At 42.8% G+C, this 20,953-nt stretch overlaps 1 protein-coding gene across 1 annotated transcript in view; it reads left to right on the top strand.

Moving 5' to 3' along the window:
• The first annotated feature begins 3,362 nt into the window (after positions 1–3,362).
• Positions 3,363–20,953, top strand: part of IPO5 (importin 5) — a 47,434-nt gene continuing 29,843 nt past the window's right edge. The window contains exons 1-5 of the mRNA XM_075590824.1: positions 3,363–3,611; positions 10,116–10,196; positions 16,414–16,606; positions 18,189–18,291; positions 19,006–19,102. Coding sequence (XP_075446939.1) covers positions 3,531–3,611; positions 10,116–10,196; positions 16,414–16,606; positions 18,189–18,291; positions 19,006–19,102 — 555 coding nt within the window. The 5' untranslated portion in view covers positions 3,363–3,530. The remainder of the gene's footprint in view (positions 3,612–10,115; positions 10,197–16,413; positions 16,607–18,188; positions 18,292–19,005; positions 19,103–20,953) is intronic.

Raw genomic sequence — 20,953 nt, 5'->3', positions numbered from 1 at the left:
ACACCCTTTTCTGTTCACCCTCTTCACCTCCCGAGCTCAAGAACTTGCCACACATTTTAATGCAAGACTTGACATGATAGGAAATGACATACTGTGTCACACTATACCTCCACCAGTGCTAACATGCTCCCTCCCTGCCACTAAACTACATTAGACGTCTTCTCTCCGGGTACTAAAGAGGACATATCCCACCTTATCCCCTGAAACCTCTACTCTCTACCCATGTCCTTTACATCTTATTTGCTCCCTCTACACCACAAGCATTCCTACTTGGACCCACGTCTTAAACCTCTTTATCAGGACTGGCTGATTTCTCTCAAATGTTAAGCATGGCTTAGTCACACTCATCTTGAAGAACCCCTATCTTGACCCAACCTCACCTAACTACCCCCCAATCTCCTCTTTCCCGTTTGCTTCCAAACTACTTGAATGCCTTGTTTATAACTGTATCATACACTTTCTTTCCTCTAATTTCCTTGTTACTACACTTAAATCTGTATTCCACCCTAACCACTTCAGAGACTGCTCTAACAAAAAGTTGACAATGATCTCAACACAAAATCACTGGGGCAGTTTTCCTATCTAGTCTTACTAGACCTCTCTGCTGCTTTTTAATACTGTCGATTACCCTCTTCCTAATCTACACTCACCATTCAATTTGCCTTCATGGCACAGTCCTCTCTTGGTTATCTTCTAATCTGACCGTTCCTTCAGCGGGTTTTTTTCTGGCATCTCCTCTTCTCCCCTGCCACGCAATGTTGGTGTTCCCCAGGGCTCTGTTCTAATGCGCGTTTCTTATCTCTTTAAACCACTTCTGGATAAAATAATATAGTCACTTGTTTTTCACTATCTTTTTTCTTATTAACTTACATATGTCAAGCTTCTTCTCCTACATTCAGTACCTCACAAATGCCTGCCGCTTCCACCTCCGAAACATTGCTAAAACACACCCATTTCTCACTACACAATCCACAAAAATTCTAATTCATGAACTTTGACATCCAAAAAAAAAAAACTGCTGCCCCAGTGCGCAAATGCCTACACTGGCTACCATATCCAAAATTCAAGGTTCTGACTTTCAGCTACGGACCTCTCCATGACACAGCCCCTCTCTACATTCCTAATCTCATCCCCAACTACTCTCCAACACGATCTACTATGGTTCTCCTCCTCCCTCATTACTTCCTCTCATTCCCACCTCCAACACGTCTCCAGGGCAGTCCACCCAACTCATTGCCCAGCACGATCAGACAATGGCAGCATGTGACTGGAGGGACAATCTAGTTAGTGGTGGATGGCTAACGCATGTTTTTCCCACCATCACTATTGTGTAACCTATCAATAGAGTGCCGGTGGCCTGCCCCTCCTTTGGTCTCTCTTCCTCCTCTACATCCAGCCCCCACTATCGGTGTTTTTTTAACCTTTTTTTGGTTAAGGAACCCAAGGAACCCCAACTCTCTCCAATGGTGTGGCTGAGATGAGATGCATTGTAAATTCTTCTGTATTTGGTACATTTTTTCAAATGACCTGAAAATTGCAGGGAACTTTTTAGGGGTGCCCGGAGAACCCAAGGGTTCCTAGAAACCCTTGTTGAAAAATCTAGATATTAAACTCAGAGAAAAATATTAAAAAAACAATGTCTCCAAATTGTCAAACAATTTGCTTAGCTGCATCGCAAACAGGGATACAGAGCCTACGTTACCATTACAGGCTAATATATAATGACGGTCCCAAGTACCTGAAAGTGCTCCTGGTTCCCTACAGTCCCATTCGCTCACTTCGAACCGCAGGTGAAGGACCCCCAACAGTTCCCAGAAGCTCACCGACTTCTTTTGGGGTCTGAGCTTTTAGCCACGATGTTCTTACTCTCTGGAGAACTTTTGATGAGTGGACGTATCTGACATTCACTACATTATATCATTCCATTCTCTATTCTTTTCATCCTATATTTTTACATGTTTATCTTGCGTATGGCATTTACCCAGCTTTAAACGTGTTCCTTTTATTTTTTCTAACTATTAGCTTTAAATGTGTGAAGCACTTAAGAGTACCATTAGTAGAAAAGAGCCACATGAATAGTTATTATTATATTCTGTTATTTTTATTATGGTATAGTGGCAAGAAAACACAACATTTGGGGTACTCACCCCCCTTCACCTGGTAGCCAAGTTCTTGTTCACGACTCCAGTAGTCAGAGCAACCGTATGTATAACTTAGAAGAAAACCTGGGGAAATGTATACTGTAACCAACCCCTCAAATTAAATATTACAAAAACTAATAGAAATGGGTAAATAATGATTAAATATTGAGTTTTATGGCCTTATTCTATATGTGCTGTTGCAGCCATTTAGGGCGTTTTTTGGCCATTTAGGTCTATGGAGATTTTCAGCAGAAAAACAGCCAAAACTGCCTTTTCGGCATGTGAAGAATTACCCCCTTCATGAACTTGGATGTGCGTTGATACTGTGGGTTTTTTTTTGCTGTTAAATTATTTCCCGCCACAGGGTTTTCTAAGAAATCCTATAACATACCCTCAAGCGAGATTTTAGCTTAATTTAAGACAATTTGTAACTTGTTTTAAATGACTACATTATTTATTGCAATATTTAACGTCAATTTTTATGAAGATAAACGTTAGTGAATAAAGCGATATCGTGAGTTAAAGACGAGGTGCAATATTAATGCAAGTTTAACCCAGGTTTGTGAATCTATGCAGTTGTCTCTAGGCCAGCGGTGCGCAAACTGGTGGGGTGATTGAATTCCTTACGGCTTTCTATTAATTACTGCAAGCCAAGTACAGCTTCCTCCTCAGACACGGACGCATGCAGAGCAAATTTGCATCACAGTGCATTATTACATTGATGTTCAAAGAGACAACAATGCCTCTTATCATGTTAGCTCCATGATGTGACTTTTTAAAGTAGCAAGTATCAAATACCACGAGTTCATGCAACACTGGCAGTAATTATAACCTGCCACAAAGTGCAATTAACGCAGGAGATACAGTGAACACAACTGTGACTGCCTGCCCCGCAATGCTATACACTTGTGGGAGACTGTGCTGTCACAGGATGATCACACCCTGTATCTCCCGCGCTTTCCAGGCTGCCGGGACACCCGTGACTTCACAGTCCCTTTTTTGCCCCGCCTCCCCCTCGTGCACCTGACGTCACCTCCAGACGCACCCACCCGGCTTTCAGTAACCTCATAAGCCTATCAAGTCACTCCGTCGCAAACCAATCAGCGCGCTGCTCCACGTTCTCTCCGTGCCTTCGTCAGCGATCACACGCAAGAGGCAAGGGAGATATAGTGTGACAATTCCCAGCCCCTTCCCCTTTGGACGTGACCAATCCCGCTCTCGGCCAATGGGTTCCCTGCGACACTCCGGCGCGCGGGACGCGTGAGGTCACAGCGCGCGCCGGCTCTGACTCCTCCCCGTTTAGTGCCTCGCGCGTCTTGCTCCCGCCCCTTTCAGGCTCCTCTCCGGCCCGCGCTCAGCCTCGCGCTCTCTCTCTGGAACCTCGCAGCAATGGCGGCGGAGCAACAGCAGTTCTATCTGCTCCTGGGCAACTTGCTCAGCCCGGACAACGGCATTAGGAAACAGGCGGAGGTGAGACGAAACGCACGCGCGGGGGGTGACGGGGGAAATGGTCTGGCACGTCCGTGGTGTGAGGCGGATTGTTGCGCGCGCTCGCCGGAGTCTATCAGCTGAAACTGGCGGCCGGCTCGGCCCACGTGCGAGGAGAGAGCGGCGACCGGCGGCACAGGGGCCCACGTGCGAGGAGTGAGCGGCGGCACAGGGGCCCCACCTCCTGTGCTTACACTGGGTGTACACCCAGGCAAGCCCCTCACTGAACCACTCCCTCTCTGATCACTTTAGTTTGCCGGGCAGGTGCCTGCGTACTGAGCAGTGCAGTTTGACACCTCTCAGCAGGTTTTATCATCAGGTGCTGCTTAACTCAGAGTATTCATGAATGTATATGTCACAAGTAATGTGTGTGTGTAATATTACTTGTAATGGTGCTATTTTCTCTGCATGGTACTAGTAATTCATTACAGCTTCGGTGTCTGGATCAGAACTGTTTTTTTTAAGAGAGAATGATGGTTTGCTCTGAATGAAAGTTTCTTCCAGGATTCCCTCGCACTTCGGTGGGACTGGCAATTCCAGCACACCTCCTCCTACACATTGTGGTGTCTGTTGCACTGTCGGTGTTTAGCACAGTGACGATGTTTCTTTCATTTTGGCATCTTAACATGCCCTTATCAAACTGTATTGTATGTCTTTATTTATATAGCGCCATTAGTGTACATAGCGCTTCACAGTAGTAATACATGTGGTAATCAAATAAATAACAGATAATATAAATAACAGATCATGGGAATAAGTGCTTTAGACATAAAAGTAACATTTCGGAAGAGGAGTCCCTGCCCCGAGGAGCTTACAGTCTAATTGGTAGGTAGCGAGAACGTACAGAGACAGTAGGAGGGAGTTCTGGTAAGTGCGTCTGCAGGGGGCCAAGCATTATGTATCGTGTTTAGAATATCCACAGTGCTATTCATATGCTTCTTTAAGCAAGTGTGTCTTAAGGTGGGTCTTAAAGGTGGATAGAGAGGGTGCTAGTCGGGTACTGAGGGGAAGGGCATTCCAGAGGTGTGGGGCAGTCAGTGAAAAAGGTTTAAGGCGGGAGAGGGCTTTAGATACAAAGGGGGTAGAAAGAAGACATCCTTGAGAAGAACGCAAGAGTCTGGATGGTGCATACCGAGAAATTAGGGATGAGATGTAAGGAGGGGCAGAAGAATGTAAAGCTTTAAAAGTGAGGAGAAGAATGGAGTGTGAGATGCGGGATTTGATCGGAAGCCAGGAGAGGGATTTCATGAGGGGAGATGCTGAGACAGATCTAGGAAAGAGTAGAGTGATTCTGGCAGCAGCATTTAGGATAGATTGTAGGGGAGACAGGTGAGAGGCAGGAAGGCCGGACAGCAGGAGGTTACAGTAATCAAGACGGGAGAGAATGAGGGCCTGAGTCAGAGTTTTAGCAGTCGAACAACAGAGGAAAGGGCGTATCTTAGTTATATTGCGGAGGAAAAAGCGACACGTTTTAGAAATGTTTTGAATGTGAGGGGCGAATGAGAGAGAGGAGTCGAACGTGACCCCTAGGCAGCGTGCTTGGGCTACTGGGTGAATGATTGTAGTTCCAACAGTAATGTGGAAGGAGGTAGTAGGGCCAGGTTTGGGAGGAAGTATGAGGAGCTCTGTTTTAGCCATGTTGAGTTTAAGGCGTCGGAGGGCCATCCAGGATGATATAGCAGAGAGACATTCAGAAACTTTGGTTTGTACAGCAGGTGTAAGGTCAGGTGTTGAAAAGTATATTTGTGTGTCGTCGGCATAGAGGTGATAATTAAACCCAAAAGATGTTATTAGGTCACCTAGAGAGAGTGTGTACAGAGAAAAGAGAAGAGGTCCCAGGACAGAGCCCTGGGGTACCCCCACAGAGAGATCAATAGAGGAGGAGGAGGTGTTAGCAGAAGAGACACTAAAAGTACGATGGGAGAGGTAGGATGAGATCCAGGATAGAGCTTTGTTCCGAATACCTAGAGTATGGAGAATGTGGAGGAGAAGAGGGTGGCATGTATCATGAATGTGCCCCTGTAATAGACACGTTTGAGGAAGAGGTCATGGATACCACATGATCAGCTGAAAGGCCAATTTTTACTATTCTCAGCTAAATCTTTTTACACCCAGTAAATATCTTTGTGCTTAGTAACATGGCTTAATACCTCCCCGGTGGTTTGCATTGTGGAGCTTGGTGGGGAATCTCTCCTGAATGGAATTGCAGTGTCTGTCTGGTTGGCTGCATCATTCATTGCTCAGCATATTCTTTCATGTGACAATTGAGACCAAAACCCCACTCTCTGTCCTTTCTGTCCCATTGCATGAGTTCACCCATTGTCTTCCACGTCTGTCTATATTTCATTTGTAAGTTGTTCCCTGGGCGTCTTCAAGTGACCATTGTAGCCCATAACTGGTATGTAAATACCATTCTTTTCATTATTTACATTTTCTATGATTTACTTTGGCAGGCATATCTATTAACTAAAGTTGTCATTTATTTGAACGAGTATGATGGACACATGGTACTGAAATATTACCAGTTCTAATACACTCAGTTTTGTTTTGCCAAGTTATCTGTTTGATATGAGTCTGTTTTTTTAGCCAAGTGATCCTGTAAATGGATGGAAACGTTAGATTAGTGTTACTTACTTTTTCTTGACTGTGTTGAACGAAGATATAGGTTCACTTTACAGGTGCAGATCAAGTTTTGTACAAAGTGCTTATATTTCCCTTTTTTTTTCCATCCATCATTTATTGTGATATTTGTTTTTTGAGAAGTACCAGACAAACATCAGTCATTTTAAAATCTTGCATTCCTGGCAATATTTTGTAAACATTGTACCGCCTGTGCAGCAGGCAGTGCTCCTGTCATTGATACAGAGGTATGAATACATATAATTCATCACTGTGGTGGGGTAAACGAGATTGATAACCCATCCCTCCTTGATACCTCTTATAAATGAAAATAACCAAAAGTCTCTGGGCTTTCAAAGGTGAAACTACTTGAATGGTTTTTTTTTTTGGCCTAGTTTTAACGTGTTACTGTACATATACAAGTGACATTATTTCAATGTGGTACACCACTTTTAAGATATCGGACCACTTGTTAGTTATAAGATATGGGGAGGAGGGGTAGTGTCATATTTGTGTCATCTGATAGTGATAGTGTCATATTTGTTCATTTAATTGGCTAAGAAAATATGTAATTAAATATCTGCTTGGAGCAAACTTTGACTAGTATTTCTTGTCAAAGAAAAGGGTGACACTAAGACGCAAAGGAATGAAATTAAGTGTCACACTTTTTTTTTTGACAGTATTTTCTGTGGAGCTTTGAGAATCTCCACATCACTTCGGCAGCAAGTTAGTTATAATTCACTATTATATCTATTATTTTTCCACACCAATTAGCGCTTTGATTCACTTTTTCACGTACTAGTAATTCTTACCTAAAAACCCCTCAATTTTTATTTATTTGCTCATTATGAGAATATGAAGCTGGGGAAGCCAGCAACTTTGCTTAAGATAGTACACGTATAGAGGAAATTCATAAATTAGATGTGTGCCATAGTTTCAGCAACTATGGATATTCTGTTGAATAAAGCATATTTTGTCATTTTTCCCCCAAGAGTAAATAGAAAATATTCAGCAAAGTGAAACTGCAACCAATATGATTCGAAATAGAATTGTATTGTGCAAAGAAAAAAATACCAAAGTTTTGGTCTCCTGGCGTTACCCTAATAACGGTCCCTTGGAAGAACGACACATTAGTCCTTTTTTTTTTTTAATATGCACATTACACGTGTATTTTGAATCGGTTGTTGCTGTTTTCTTCTATTTTATGAAACACGTAGAAGACCAGCCACTCGACCTATGGTAGTGTATAGTCGAGGTGCATTTGGGTCAATAAATTGACAGAACGAAAGAGGCACCTCTCCTCATAGACGGGGAGAGTATAGAATACCCAGAAAATTGCACTCGCTTGACTGGTGTAATAATGTTATATGCTAGTGAGTAACATACAGCGAGTTTTTATTCTACTTCCAAGCGTATAACATTACTACACTAGTCAAGCGAGTGTAATTTTCTGGGTATTCTGTACTCCACGTCTATGGGGAGAGGTGCCTCTTTTGTTCTGTTCTATTTTACATCGATCTATTTCATCCTCTGCTGTGGTGTGATTTTGCACCAGCCATATTTTTTATTGGAGGGGGGGGTGTTTGTGCCACATTTGTAATTTGGTCCTTGTATCTGTGTGAACAGAGAATGCATTTTCTTAAAGTGTTTAAAAATGTACACAGAAACAATTTGTGTTTAGGAAGTAGATAATACAAAATTACCAATACCATGTAGATTCTTCTTCTAAAATGCGTTACATGGTTAGACTTAGAGAGACTAATGGTGGTTTTCTGTCCCAAGCCACTGTTTTAATGTCTCTGCTGGGGTGTGTACAGACTGTTGCTGGAGGCTGCAAGTGCCCAGCAACTGCTTTGAGTTGCACCCATGCAACAATCGTGAGTAGATCCCATAGAAACCTCTCTTAGCTCTATTATGGGAAAACACTGTACACTTAACAGTGACCAAAAAAAATATATATATAGATATATATCATGTAGTTTCTTGGATAAGACATGCTATTTATCACTTTGATGCTGGAAGAACTGAAACATAAGGGTTTCATTTGTGAAGCGTCCATATTTGGTGGGATCATTTAACTGGCACTTCCTCCTATGCAATGGATCCACTTTCTGATAAAGCGCTAAACTGAAGAAATGTGATGAATGCAGTTGCTCAGTTATTTGGGCTGTACACACAGTAGGTTTTGACCCTGTGAATAAACACATTCCCTTCATAGCTTCCACTTAAGTCACTATTGCAGCAAACTACATGTTTGTAAAATTTGTCAGCTGCCGGGTATGTGCATGCCATTGGGCTCTCTTGGCCTATGGAAACATTTCGCTCCTTGCACTGCATTTTATTGGAAAGAATCACCAACTTGTTTAAAACATGATGGCCAGAAACTGAGGCACAGTGAGTGCTCCTTTCAATTCTGCAGCTTGTGATCAAGCTTCCTATGCCAGTAGGAGGATAAACTGTACCTGTAACATGGCAAGAAATCTACTAGAGCCAAATATGAATTTTCCTATAGACCGTTTTGTCAACTTTGGTAAGGATAGTTTTGGTTCAATGTGTGTTGACTTAAGTGTTCTTATATTATACCATTTACCTTGCCGTAAGCAAGCTGCAATTGTGAAGGATTTAACGATTTTGCTTAAATGTTACCTACTAATATGAAATGGTAAATTCTCCTAGGATGAGTGGTGAGCCAAAGACAGTGGCATGTTTAAATATAGCTGATTGATACATTGTTAAAATAAACATTGTATACGTATTTGTACATTTTAAAAGCTTCCATGGTACAGTACGTACAAGCTTTGAAGGGTGTTCAGAAATGTCATTTGGGGATGAGACTTTCAGCCCTCAAAAGTAGAAGTGGGTTTCTATTTTTGTTATGTGCAGTAAAGAATAATTATGATGCAATCATTAGTCAAACCCTAGTAGCTAATATGGTTTAATTCAACAGCACCAGAGAGAACTGCAATACATTATTAGGGAGCAAATAAGTAAAACTTTAAGGTTGGTTGAATCTTTCCAAGAATGCAGATTACATTAAGTTGTTTATGTGGGGAAAAAATTGTATTTGACATGTCTTTTAACCCTTTGAGTGCCGTAGTGCTTGCGGTACTGGTGTGCCACGATACCTCGCACGGCGCATTACGGTTGTCACTTTCCTACTTTATTCCAGGAAAAGGCGGCGTCCTGTGTTGTGTGGGAACTCAGGACGCAATCTAAGCAGGAAACAAATCTCTTTGAACATGACATCGTGACTGTCCTGGGGCACCCAAAGGGTTAAATGAGCCCACTTTTTCTGTCCCATTACATGTCATGCAGTGCCATACAAAAGAAACATACAGGCCCATTCAAAATACAGGGAAATGCTTTTGCACAACGGGAATAAATGCATTAAACATGAAAGTACGATAATCATAAAGGAAATAAAATACCTGCTCAAAGAACTAGCTATGGAAATGGACCATTTAATGAAATAATTACTCTGCCTGTGCTTACTCTGTCTTTAGTAACAGAATATCAAATTTTCTAAAGACAATCAGGGCTCCAGCATTGTATTTACCATGTTCTGTTTGAGTTCTTCCTGGGTGTCATCATTGATAAGTAATATAGGTTTTAAACTGTTGGGCAGGAGAATGTATCGGGACACTTTAAAAAAAAAAATTGTTTGGCAGATTCAGAATTCTTGACACTGCTTTTATAACGGTTATTGAAATAGAAAATGAATACGTTTGCTGCAAATATTCTCTCGTGTTCTCTTTTCATTGAATTGTATTGATATCCTTTGCATGACATCTGTGCTGTCCGTTTTCCTGTTCCAAGCCTCACATATACTGTAGGAGTAACCTTTTGTGTTTCAATTTTCCCTTTCAGGAAACATATGAGGGCATTCCAGGCCCTTCGAAAATCACTTTCCTATTGCAAGCCATTAGGAATGCTGCTGCTGCTGAGGAGGTATGTTATATGACAGGAATACTTTAATTTCTTCGTTATTTTATCCCTATGTAGAAAGAGCAAAGTGAGGCTGGCTTTGTGGCTGTACTACTGTACTCCTGGCCTGGCTCTTTCCATCCTTTACACTGATGTTCAGCATGTGCTCTATAGCAATTGTGTTCTTGCCAAATCACTTGTCATTGAGGGTTTTCCATACTGTTGAACACTGCAGGTGAACATAATGACAGATGTTGACAACTAATCAGTGTGATCACTTGAATTAGACAAAAAAACAAAAGAACAGGGCGCACAATGCACATAGTGAAGTAAAATTAAAAAGTGACTTTATGATTAAAAGTAAATAGTTCTGCGTACATCATAGTAAAATAAACAAGCAGTTGGTTAATAGGTTTACCACACCAGGAGACGACCGGAGGCGACACCCTTTACTTGTTCTCAGCAGGTGGTGGGTCAGCAAGCGTCTCGTCTGCTATTCACTATCCAGAGCTCTCCGTCTCAGGGTGGTAGATGGGTTAATACCAAGGTGAAAGTCCAAGAGCACAAGGCTCAAATCAGCGTGAATCAGCCACAGTCAGTATCCACAAGGCTTGAACGCCACTCGCTTGCCGCTACTCCTCGTGGGGCGCCCAGCGATAACGTCACGAATCGACAGTGTGCATACACTCCCTGAAGAAGTAACCTAGTGTTACGAAACGCGTTGGAAGGGTGTCTCTGCTCGACTTTCTGCACCCCTGTGTGCCTAAGAACACTGTTTGTGTATTCTCCCCCGTATGTGAGTGCCAGTCAGTTCATTCCATGGTTGCCAGTGCGTGCACTATGCTCTACGCTGCTGGGAACATCTAGCACGGCTCGCACGCTGTGCGTTCCAGGAGGCGCCTCCCGGAAGTCGATGGTCGATTCGTGACGTCATCGCCGGGCACCCCACGAGGAGTAGCGGCAAGCGAGTGGCGTTCAAGCCGTGTGGACACTGACTGTGGCTGATTCACGCTGATTTGAGCCTTGTGCTCTTGGACTTTCACCTTGGTATTAACCCATCTACCACCCTGAGACGGAGAGCTCTGAATACTCTGGAGAGTGAATAGCAGACGAGACGCTTGCTGACCCACCACCTGCTGAGAACAAGTAAAGGGTGTCGCCTCCGGTCGTCTCCTGGTGTGGTAAATTTATTAACCAACTGCTTGTTTATTTTACTTTGATGTACGCAGAACTATTTACTTTTAATCATAAAGTCACTTTTTAATTTTACTTCACTATGTGCGTTGTGTGCCCTGTTCTTTTGTTTTTTGTCTAGTTCCAGGGGTGTCGAGCCACCCCCAAGAAAGGCTGCAGACCCACATGTAGTGTCATCCTCACATATAAGGTCAACAATATTGTTTTTTATTCACTTTGCACTGATCACAAGTTGTCTTGCACTAGGTATTAGCTGCGCACTATCGCCTATCTTTTTACTGTGATCACTTGAATGTTGAAAATAAACACCAGTAAAATGATATACGGCCCTTACAAGTACAGACTGAATGTCACAGTAGCATACATTATATAATGCAAAATCGACAAACTATATATTGGCCATCAAACCTTCTCCTGGTTCACACATTTTTGCTCTTTAGTGGTCTGGTCAGCGGAAGCTGTCAAAGCAAGGTTGTGTATCCAGACAATTTAAGTATCACTATAGTAATGAGACAAAAGCGTGCGCTCTAAACCCAATGTGGCAATGTTCTAAGTGTTAATTGGTACAGGGACCTTGAGATGTAAGTAGTGAAGTTAGAACCAACAAATGTTGGCATTGGAAGTAAATTCCAAGGTGTGAGAATATGCAGCTGGTCATAAAGATGGCTTAGAACATCAGAAAGTAGTGAAGATAGAGAAGGAAAAAAACCAAGCGCAACATTCTCATAAGATATATTTTTGTAAGAAAGAAATATAGAAAAACATTTGCTTAATATATGAAAAGTGCCAGTGGTGGTTACCAGACTCCCTTGATCATCATAGGGTTCATGCAGTGCCCTGTGAATGATGCTGCCCATGCAGCGATGTTTGAATGAGCAAGTGGGGGTCCAGATACACATAAACATCAACCCTTGTGGGGATAGCACCCACTCCCAGTTGTAATAGCAGTAACAGTCCCGTTCTAAATGAAGAAACCAGCTCTGCTGAAAAGGGCACTCACTCCTGGTTTCAAATAGGCAAATATTTGCAGTGCAGCAGGAGAAAAAGCTCTGGTTATGGAAAGCAACCACTCCCTGTCCCAGGTGTAGACTGCACTCGCTCCTGATCTCCAACAGGCAAATGCTTGCAGCGTGACAGTAGATGAAGGCTCCCGGTCCCAGGTGTAAGTGAAGTGAACAATATGAATAGTCACGCCTCCATCAGCCAAGCAGGTTGCAGCCTGAGCTCAGAAACACTCCAATCAGTGCAATAGCTTCAGCAGGTGTACTCGGGGGCAACAAGACCGCTCTGCATTGGTCAGCAGCAGGATAAGTGAAAAAAATTCTTCATTTGAATAAAGAGCTGTTCTAGAGACAGATCTTTATTCAAAATTTAAGAAGTCTCTAGAACAGCTCTTTATTCAAATTAAGAACTTATTTTTTTGTTTGTTTTTCACTAAAAGATTAAAAAATTTCACTAACTGCGTTACTTACCGTCTGCATTCTATCAAAGATTCCCTAGATGCTGAAAAGCCTTTTAACAGGCCTACGGTGGGGTGTTTCTTGGAACGATCCAAGGGCTTTACAAATCACTGACAGCCAGGGTGAGGGGGTCTGGGATCCTATCGTAGAAGATACAGATGGCGAACGATACACGACAGGGGTGCCCACTCTCTCTCCTACTATCTACCCTTTACATTGAGCCACTGGCTACACTGGTTAGAGAAACCCCAATATTTCAGGATTTCCAATAGGTCGTAAAGACTATAACCTTTTGCTTTTTGCAGGTGACGTCTAAATCATTGTTTTCACTCCCAAACTTATTTCAAATGTTAGGTCACATTGGTGCAGTTTAAAGATTCAAAATACATCAGACAATCACGCATTAAACAGCAACCTTCCAGTGAGGCTAGTAAATCTCCTAAAGGGGAACTTCAATACCTTCTGGCAAGCAAACCTGCTGCCCTACCTAGGGATTAATATAACAAACTCATTTAATACTCTACTAATTTAATTATCAAGAATCATCAAGGCATTTGGGAAAGACTTAGATTCCTGGAATAAGTACTGCATATCGTCAAGATGAACATCTTGCCCAGGCTGCTGTATCTGTTCTGAGCCCTCCCAATTTCCATCAAAGGTTGGGGATATTAAGGAACTGCAATACTGCATCTCTCTTTGTATGGGGAGGCAAATGCCCACGGGTTTAGAGTATGGTGGTCCAGTGACCCTCCTGGGTGGTGGTTCTGGCAATCCTTAGCCTTAAGTAATTTTAATCAGCGAGGTTGTGGCTGACTATATGCTCTGGAACTCAAGGAATGATACCAGGGGGTGGTTTGACAGAGAAGACGGTAGATGTTCTCCTGCCTGTGTGGACTCTCTCCTCTTCGCTTTCTTGTGTCTACGCCCAAAATCTCTCAGGAATTTCCGACTTAAGCTACGATGTCCCTATTGGACAGACTTACATTTTAAGTACAAATTCACCTCTGAAACTTCTCGTATGATACCCCTCTGGGGAAACCTGCAAATGTGCTTGATATTTACAGGTCAAACTTTTTTTCTGATACCCACACATCTCCCTCCACAACTACTTACTGTATACTACTGTATAGGGAAAGGGGCCAGATCTCTCAGATCTATCATGCTCCGAGACCAACGTTTTTCAGAGGGGGAGAGCCAGGACAACTCTCCCAGCTGTCTGAGGACCGGCAGCGCAGCAGTGACCCGGCGGCTCCTGAGTTAAGCAGCAGCCGGCGGCTCACTGCTATTCTTCTCTGCGTGCTCCGGTCAGCATGCGCTCTCGCAGGGGGGATAAGAGGGGAACACATTCCATGTGCTTCACTCCTGAATGGGTCCAGTCAGGAGGTGGGAGTGTGTGTGTGGGGGGGGGCTATGTGTGTAAGTGGGGGTGCATGTGTGCACGTGCACAAGGGGGGAGAAGGCGCATGAGATGGGGGGGCGGGGGGGGGGGGTTGGGGTTCCCTAGAATTTCAAAATCGAATTCTGAGGTTCCCTAACCAAAATAAGGCTGAAAATCACTGTCCTAGACATTGAACAGACTCGTAAATGTACATACATGCTGGAATGGGAGGAGGAAATGGGCGATGCTCTTGAGAGAGAAGAATGGGAGGCAATGGCCACAAGTTTTATGTGCACAACCTTAAACTCCTACAAACTTCTATTCCTGTGGTACCTGACCCCAGTTTGGCTACACACAATTAACTCCTCTGTATCCCCTAAATGCTTTCGGGCTGTGGCCAATATGACTCCCTCGCTTACGTGATTCTCGCAGTCTGGAGACAAATAATTCACCCTGATTAGTTCACTACTAGATGAGCATGTTGCTGCTTGGTAGCCCACACTGGTTTCGAACTTCAGACAAACTGGCAAGGGCTGAGGGTGGGACATGAGTGGGCCGCAGCGTTGTTGATTGGTAGCTGGGGGGTTGGTTTGAGGTGTGCCATAGGCTCAGTGGGGATGATGGTTGGTTTCTGGTGGAGTCGGGGTGGGAGACCAGCCCTGCCCCTACCACCACCTCCCCACCTAGTGATGTCTCCCTTTCCTCCTGCTTCATAATGTCAAATGTTCTTACTTGTATGACATTGCAATAAACCAAGTTGATTGTACTTGTCCCCTTGTCTTCCCTTTTTCTTTTCTGTACCCTACTAAATGCGCTGAAAAACCTACATGGGATAAGCGGCTTCTTGGGTTTTGACTAAGTATCCCATGTTTTATTTCAGACATAAGGAAAAGTCTGATTATAAAGGCGTAGCTGTTTTTATTAATAAAAATAAATGTTTAAAATACCCAATAGCAGAGCATGGTGCTGTATGAGGAGAAATGGGCAACGCCACTTTCATCCTAATGTCTATAGCAGTGGTTTCCAATTTTTTTTGGTTAAGGAACCCTACTGTATGTGAAATTCTAAGTCAGCGGTGCGCAAACTGAAGGTGGGGGGGGGGTCCTTGGGGCGCGGGTCGGTTGCAGAGGTTCCGTGCTTTCTCCCAAGGCATTTAAATTAAATGCCATGGGACTGCGCGAGGCGTCTGCAACATCTAATTTCTGAGATTCAACCGGCTTCAAGACGTGTGACCATGGCAACGCAGGGTTATGTGACATCACTGTTGCCATGGTAACGAGACGGCAACCGACAACGCATGAGGTAAGGTGGGGCACGCGCAACAGCAGAGGGGGGGGCAGCAAAAAAAAGTTTGCGCACCCCTGTTCTAAGGAACCACAACCCTTTCAAACAGTGCGTCTGACATCAGATGCGTTGTAAATTCTTCTGTACAATTTGAAAATGACCTGAAAATTACAGGGAGCCTTTTAGGGATACTCGGGGAACCCTGGTCAAAAAACACTGGTCTGTAGATTAAAATCAAATGTTATGCTTGGTATCCTCTTCCAAAACATCACTGTTACATTGGTGTTAGACATGCAGAAAGGCAACATAAGAAATGTCTAGCTGGCGCATGAAGATGCACAAAATAGTGGATAATGTATAAAGTTTTAGTTTAGTTTTAGTAAATGACAACATTAATTAACCTCTTGGCTACTCTACAGTACTTTCCAGGTCACTCAGTCAAAGGGTTAACATTGTATGGCTGGGGCCATGGTGCCTTCGCCCGCGGGAGGCTGTGGCGTTATCCGCGTGATGAAGCGGGTGCTTTCCTTGGCCATGGTGGAAGGGCCGTGGGGGACGTTCTTTTGGGCGTCACGGGCTGGTTCGCCCTCATTGGGCGAACTGCTCACGTGACTGACCTGTCGTGCCAAGAAATCAGATTAAACTGATTTCTTGCGCGCCCGCTTCCGCCCACACGCCGCATGGACGCGATCACTGCCTTGAGGCAGTCTGATCGCTCAGCGTGCGGACACATCCACGGCCTGCGGCACAATGGCCCCAGCCTTAGGTGCTACTACTCGCAATGTATTCAAGATTACTTGTCTTTGTGCTCATTGGTCAAGATCATGTCTTGAAAAGAATTACTGTCCCCTTTTTTTTAAATTATATTTATATATCTATATCTCTGCAAGACCCCTTGTAAGTTAACTTTGTATTTATTTTTCAGGCCAGACAAATGGCGGCCGTCTTACTACGGCGTCTCCTGTCCTCTGCTTTTGAGGAAGTCTATCCATCCCTCCCCCCCGAAGTCCAGAACGCTGTCAAAAGCGAACTGCTGCTTGTCATTCAGTTGGAAGCTCTGTCCAGCATGAGGAAAAAGATCTGTGACATTGTTGCAGAGCTGGCTAGAAATTTAATTGGTACGTATATAAACCACAGGTACCTGTATTAGTCATTGTGCTTTGTGTGTACAGAATCTATCAAAAAAATCATTCTCAACCCGTTTCATGCTTTGACCTGCAACACCTTTTATAACATTTTGTAGCTCTTGCACTGTTGTGCCCATTTATGCTCCTATGCCATTTTTGTCTGTGTGTAATATGAAAAGTAACTTTGGCCGTTCTATATTTTTATTACTATTAAAATGGCATGCTGTGGGTGCAAATTAAAAATGTGTATATTTCTAAAGAAGCTGCAATGTAGATCTTTGGAGGCTATTCTAGGCATCTTGCATTGTCGTGTCCAAGCTGAACAGAAACCGGTTCAGAAAGTGACTGGATGATAAAGGTGATCAATTAAGAAGGAGAATGAGGGAACCTTAATGACTTAGTGCGCATCACACTATGGAGAGGGATGTGGCAATAAGCTGTAAAAATGTGGTCCCTCACCCCTGTGTGGTCAGCTATGACTTTTATTCCTTAAGCGTGCATGCCTGCAGACAAAGGAGCAATGTTCTTACTCAGTGACCGATTTCTGAACAGAACCATGAGGGGGATTAGTGAAATTCAATTTGAGAGAGGCGTGCACTACAGTATAGGTTCTTCTCTATGCATAAAGGTGCGGAGATTTGGGTAGTGTTGAAGTGCAGCAGGGGTGATTTCTGTTATTTTAGACCGCCTTTATCCAGGTGGGGCACCTGATTGTGAAAGTAATCTTTAAGTGGCCTTCAGAACATGGTTTCTGCTTCCTAGCTTCTAAAGATCTCTCAAAAGAGCATTATAAACCATAACCAAGGCAGTGAAGAAAAGCTTTTCTTTCTATACTGGTAACCAAACTTGTTTTAAGTTCATGTTCTTGTAAAATGTACAACTTTTGTCAATCTTCTATTTTTTCACTGTTAAATAGGTCGGGTTTTGTTTGCTGGCAGAGCTGTTTTGCATACAAATAGTATTGCAGCTATCTTTTTGATTTACTAAAGAGAGCTGAATTGCTTGAGATTAAGTTCCTGCCTTCAGTATAAATGAAAAATAAATGAAGATGTCACTTTTCATTTATCTCATTCATTGCAGCTTTGGTCCTTTCTCTTCCCAGTGAGCTTAGGTGCTCACAAATACTAATAGACTTTAAAACCTCAGTTCACCTTGACTATTTTATTTTCCAAGAGCATTCTGTCAAAAATTCGCTTCTGTATTGTAATGTAATTGTGTGCGGCATTCTAGAATCCATAATGGCCAGAGAGAAAACAAAGGCGCCGTCTATGATATTGGATGGTCATGAAAAGTACACTCGTTGCACAAAAGAATTCTAGACTACATAAGTCCCTTCAACTATGACTGTACACAGATTCATCACTTCAGAAGATCCTTATTTTCTCTTGGAAGCTTGTATTGCTTAAGTTTATGGGCCATTAATAGCCCAGTGGGTTATCTGGCTGTACTGTATACACTGGGAAAATATACATTAAACTTCAGTCTCCTTTTTCGCCAAGGTGAAAATGGGCCGTACTCAAGTCTTCACTGTATGTTTTGCTTCCGTTTTCTGAGTGTCTTTTTGTTTAATCAGATGATGACGGCAATAACCAGTGGCCGGAGGCGTTAAAGTTCCTGTTTGATTCAGTGAGCTCTCAGGATATGGGACTGCGTGAGGCTGCTTTACACATATTCTGGTAATGTGTATTCCTATATAATTGCTGATTTTCAAAAATCACATAATTAAACATATCCGGCAGAGTAGGCCGCTGAAACCGTAATCTGTAAGCAGAAACTTTAGCTGCAGTAAAGGAAACAACTTGGCTTTATTAATCTCTTCCTCAAATTGGAACAATTAAGCATGTAATGTGCACTTCCGTTTTTATTTCTATACAGTTTGTTTTTAACACTACTTTTCACTTGAGTTTTCATGCGCGATAATGCTACATATACCTAAATTACAGTACTAGATGCTTATAGGCCAGTACCCAAAACTTCATTGTATTTGGCAAATACAATTTGTGGCAAGAGGATTCCATGTTTCCATTCCAGCTCTTACCAAACATACTCACTTGCAGATGGTTTACAAATGCAGGTTTTGTATGTTATTTTGGTAACATGAGTTCTTTGAAATGGTTGAGAATACAACGTATCCAGTTGTATTGGCTTTTGGTAAGAATATTGCCTTTTCATTGTATTATGAAGCTGATGATTTGAAATAAAGCGCAAGTTGTACAGTACCAAGGTATAGATTAGCCAATTAACTTTTTGCTCCAAGCCCTATCCCGATTTATGATTAGTAGTGTTGAAAGCACGTTTACTGATTTAACGGACCAGTGGTGGGGGAAGTTTGATTATTAATCAGATTGAACAGTTGATGTTTTAGTAATGTCCCTTTGAAATGTTTTCAGGAACTTTCCTGGCATATTTGGAAACCAGCAGCAGCATTACCTAGAAGTCATCAAAAGAATGCTTGTGCAGTGCATGCAAGACCAGGAACATCCTATGGTAATTGTCCATCTCATATATTGCTCACTTAACCACGATTCAGTATTGAGTGCTAAAGAGTACGGACCGATAGCAGAAAATGCAATTTATAACACCATATTATTTTTTGTAGCTGCATTTGACTGCACTTTAATATTTAACGTTTGGGTAAATACAGAAAAGTGGGACCTAGATAGTGTCAGAGAATCCTGCTCAACAAGAAATATAGTTGGAAAACAGAATTTGATGGCAGATCGGAAAATGGACAAGCAAAAAGATTGCGACAGATTGACGCTACTCGTACTATGGGCTCGTGTACTATGGGCTCGTGTACTATGGGCTCGTGTACTATGGGCTCGTGTACTATGGGCTCGTGTACTATGGGCTCGTGTACTATGGGCTCGTGTACTATGGGCTCGTGTACTATGGGCTCGTGTACTATGGGCTCGTGTACTATGGGCTCGTGTACTATGGGCTCGTGTACTATGGGCTCGTGTACTATGGGCTCGTGTACTATGGGCTCGTGTACTAAATGCTCATGTACTAAATGCTCATGTACTAAATGCTCATGTACTAAATGCTCATGTACTAAATGCTCCTCGAATAATTTCAGCAATATAGTAATTGTGCAGACTATAATCCACTATTAAAACCGTGAAATACAAGTGTTGACTCGCCTATAGTTATAAACAAATATGTAATAGTGACAATCTAAATTGTGACATGTAAAAAAAAAAAGGAAACATATATGCATGTGATGTGAAAATCATTAAAACGTATCACGTGTAGTAAGTATGTTATGCTGCTCAAACCCTTCAGGAACCATTTCACAAATTCTTCCAAATGTAGTTTTCTTTCCAAGTTAGGGGAGTGCACATTTTGCAGTGTCCTTTTTGTGCACTCCCCTAACTGCGAAAATGGGCCAAAGTTTTTTACTCCTTGTAAAACCTCACAGCCTATTTGATCCCTGGCTCTCTGTTATGTTTATGATAGCCTTATGTCTATTCCAAGCATGTTTGAATTCGCCTACTCTATAAACCCCTACCATCTCTGTGTGATGCATGAGGCCCCTGTAACTTCTCTTACCTGCTTTCAGCCGGCTCTTTGGTGACGCGTCGCCATGGCAACGCGGTGTCAAATGACGGTGCCGGGTCATGTGACGTGATGCACCGCTATGGCAACGCGTGTCAAATTGCGCTGCCGGTTCACGCGATGACCCGCAGTGTCAACGCTGGGTTCTAGTACCGGGGGGCGCAGCTCAGAAACTTTGCCCACCCCTGATGTAGACCATGCACTATTTTAGTAGCCCCCCTTTGCACAGTCTCGACCCTTTTTTTGGGGTCTGTGGAGATATGGTCTCCAGAACTGAACACCATACTCGAGGGGATGGCTTGCCAATAAGCTACTACTAATACCTCTTCCTATACAGCCAAGCATTCTGCTTTTTCCATTGCTTTATTATATTGTTTGCCTATGGAAAAATGACCCCAGAACCCTTTCCCTTATAGTAGTTGACATTCTAGTCTCCTTAATCCTGTATTTTTGTGACCCGGGTGCATCATTTTGCACCCTCTTGGCTGTTGTAGTTTCCACACTCTTAACATTCCTCTAATCTGCCACATTCTGAGAGAGGCCTGAAATAAGACTTGGTATATCAGTTTCAGGGAAATTAATTGACTTGTTCTTCAGTCTTCAACATTTTTATGGACCAAAGCAACAACTGCTTGATTAGACATACCCAGGGGTCCTTGGTCTTGACAAATGGTAGATCGTGAAACACTTGACCATGTGCCACTGTAACACAAATAAGAATTACACACATCTTGGAGAGACTTGGTGTTCTTGAGCAACATGTGATTCTTCTATTTATTA

The sequence above is a fragment of the Ascaphus truei genome, chromosome 3 (genome assembly GCF_040206685.1).
Source record: "Ascaphus truei isolate aAscTru1 chromosome 3, aAscTru1.hap1, whole genome shotgun sequence".
Lineage (NCBI taxonomy): Eukaryota > Metazoa > Chordata > Amphibia > Anura > Ascaphidae > Ascaphus > Ascaphus truei.
The sequence above is the reverse complement of the archived record's forward strand: the minus strand, read 5'-3'. Positions and strand labels throughout refer to the sequence as shown.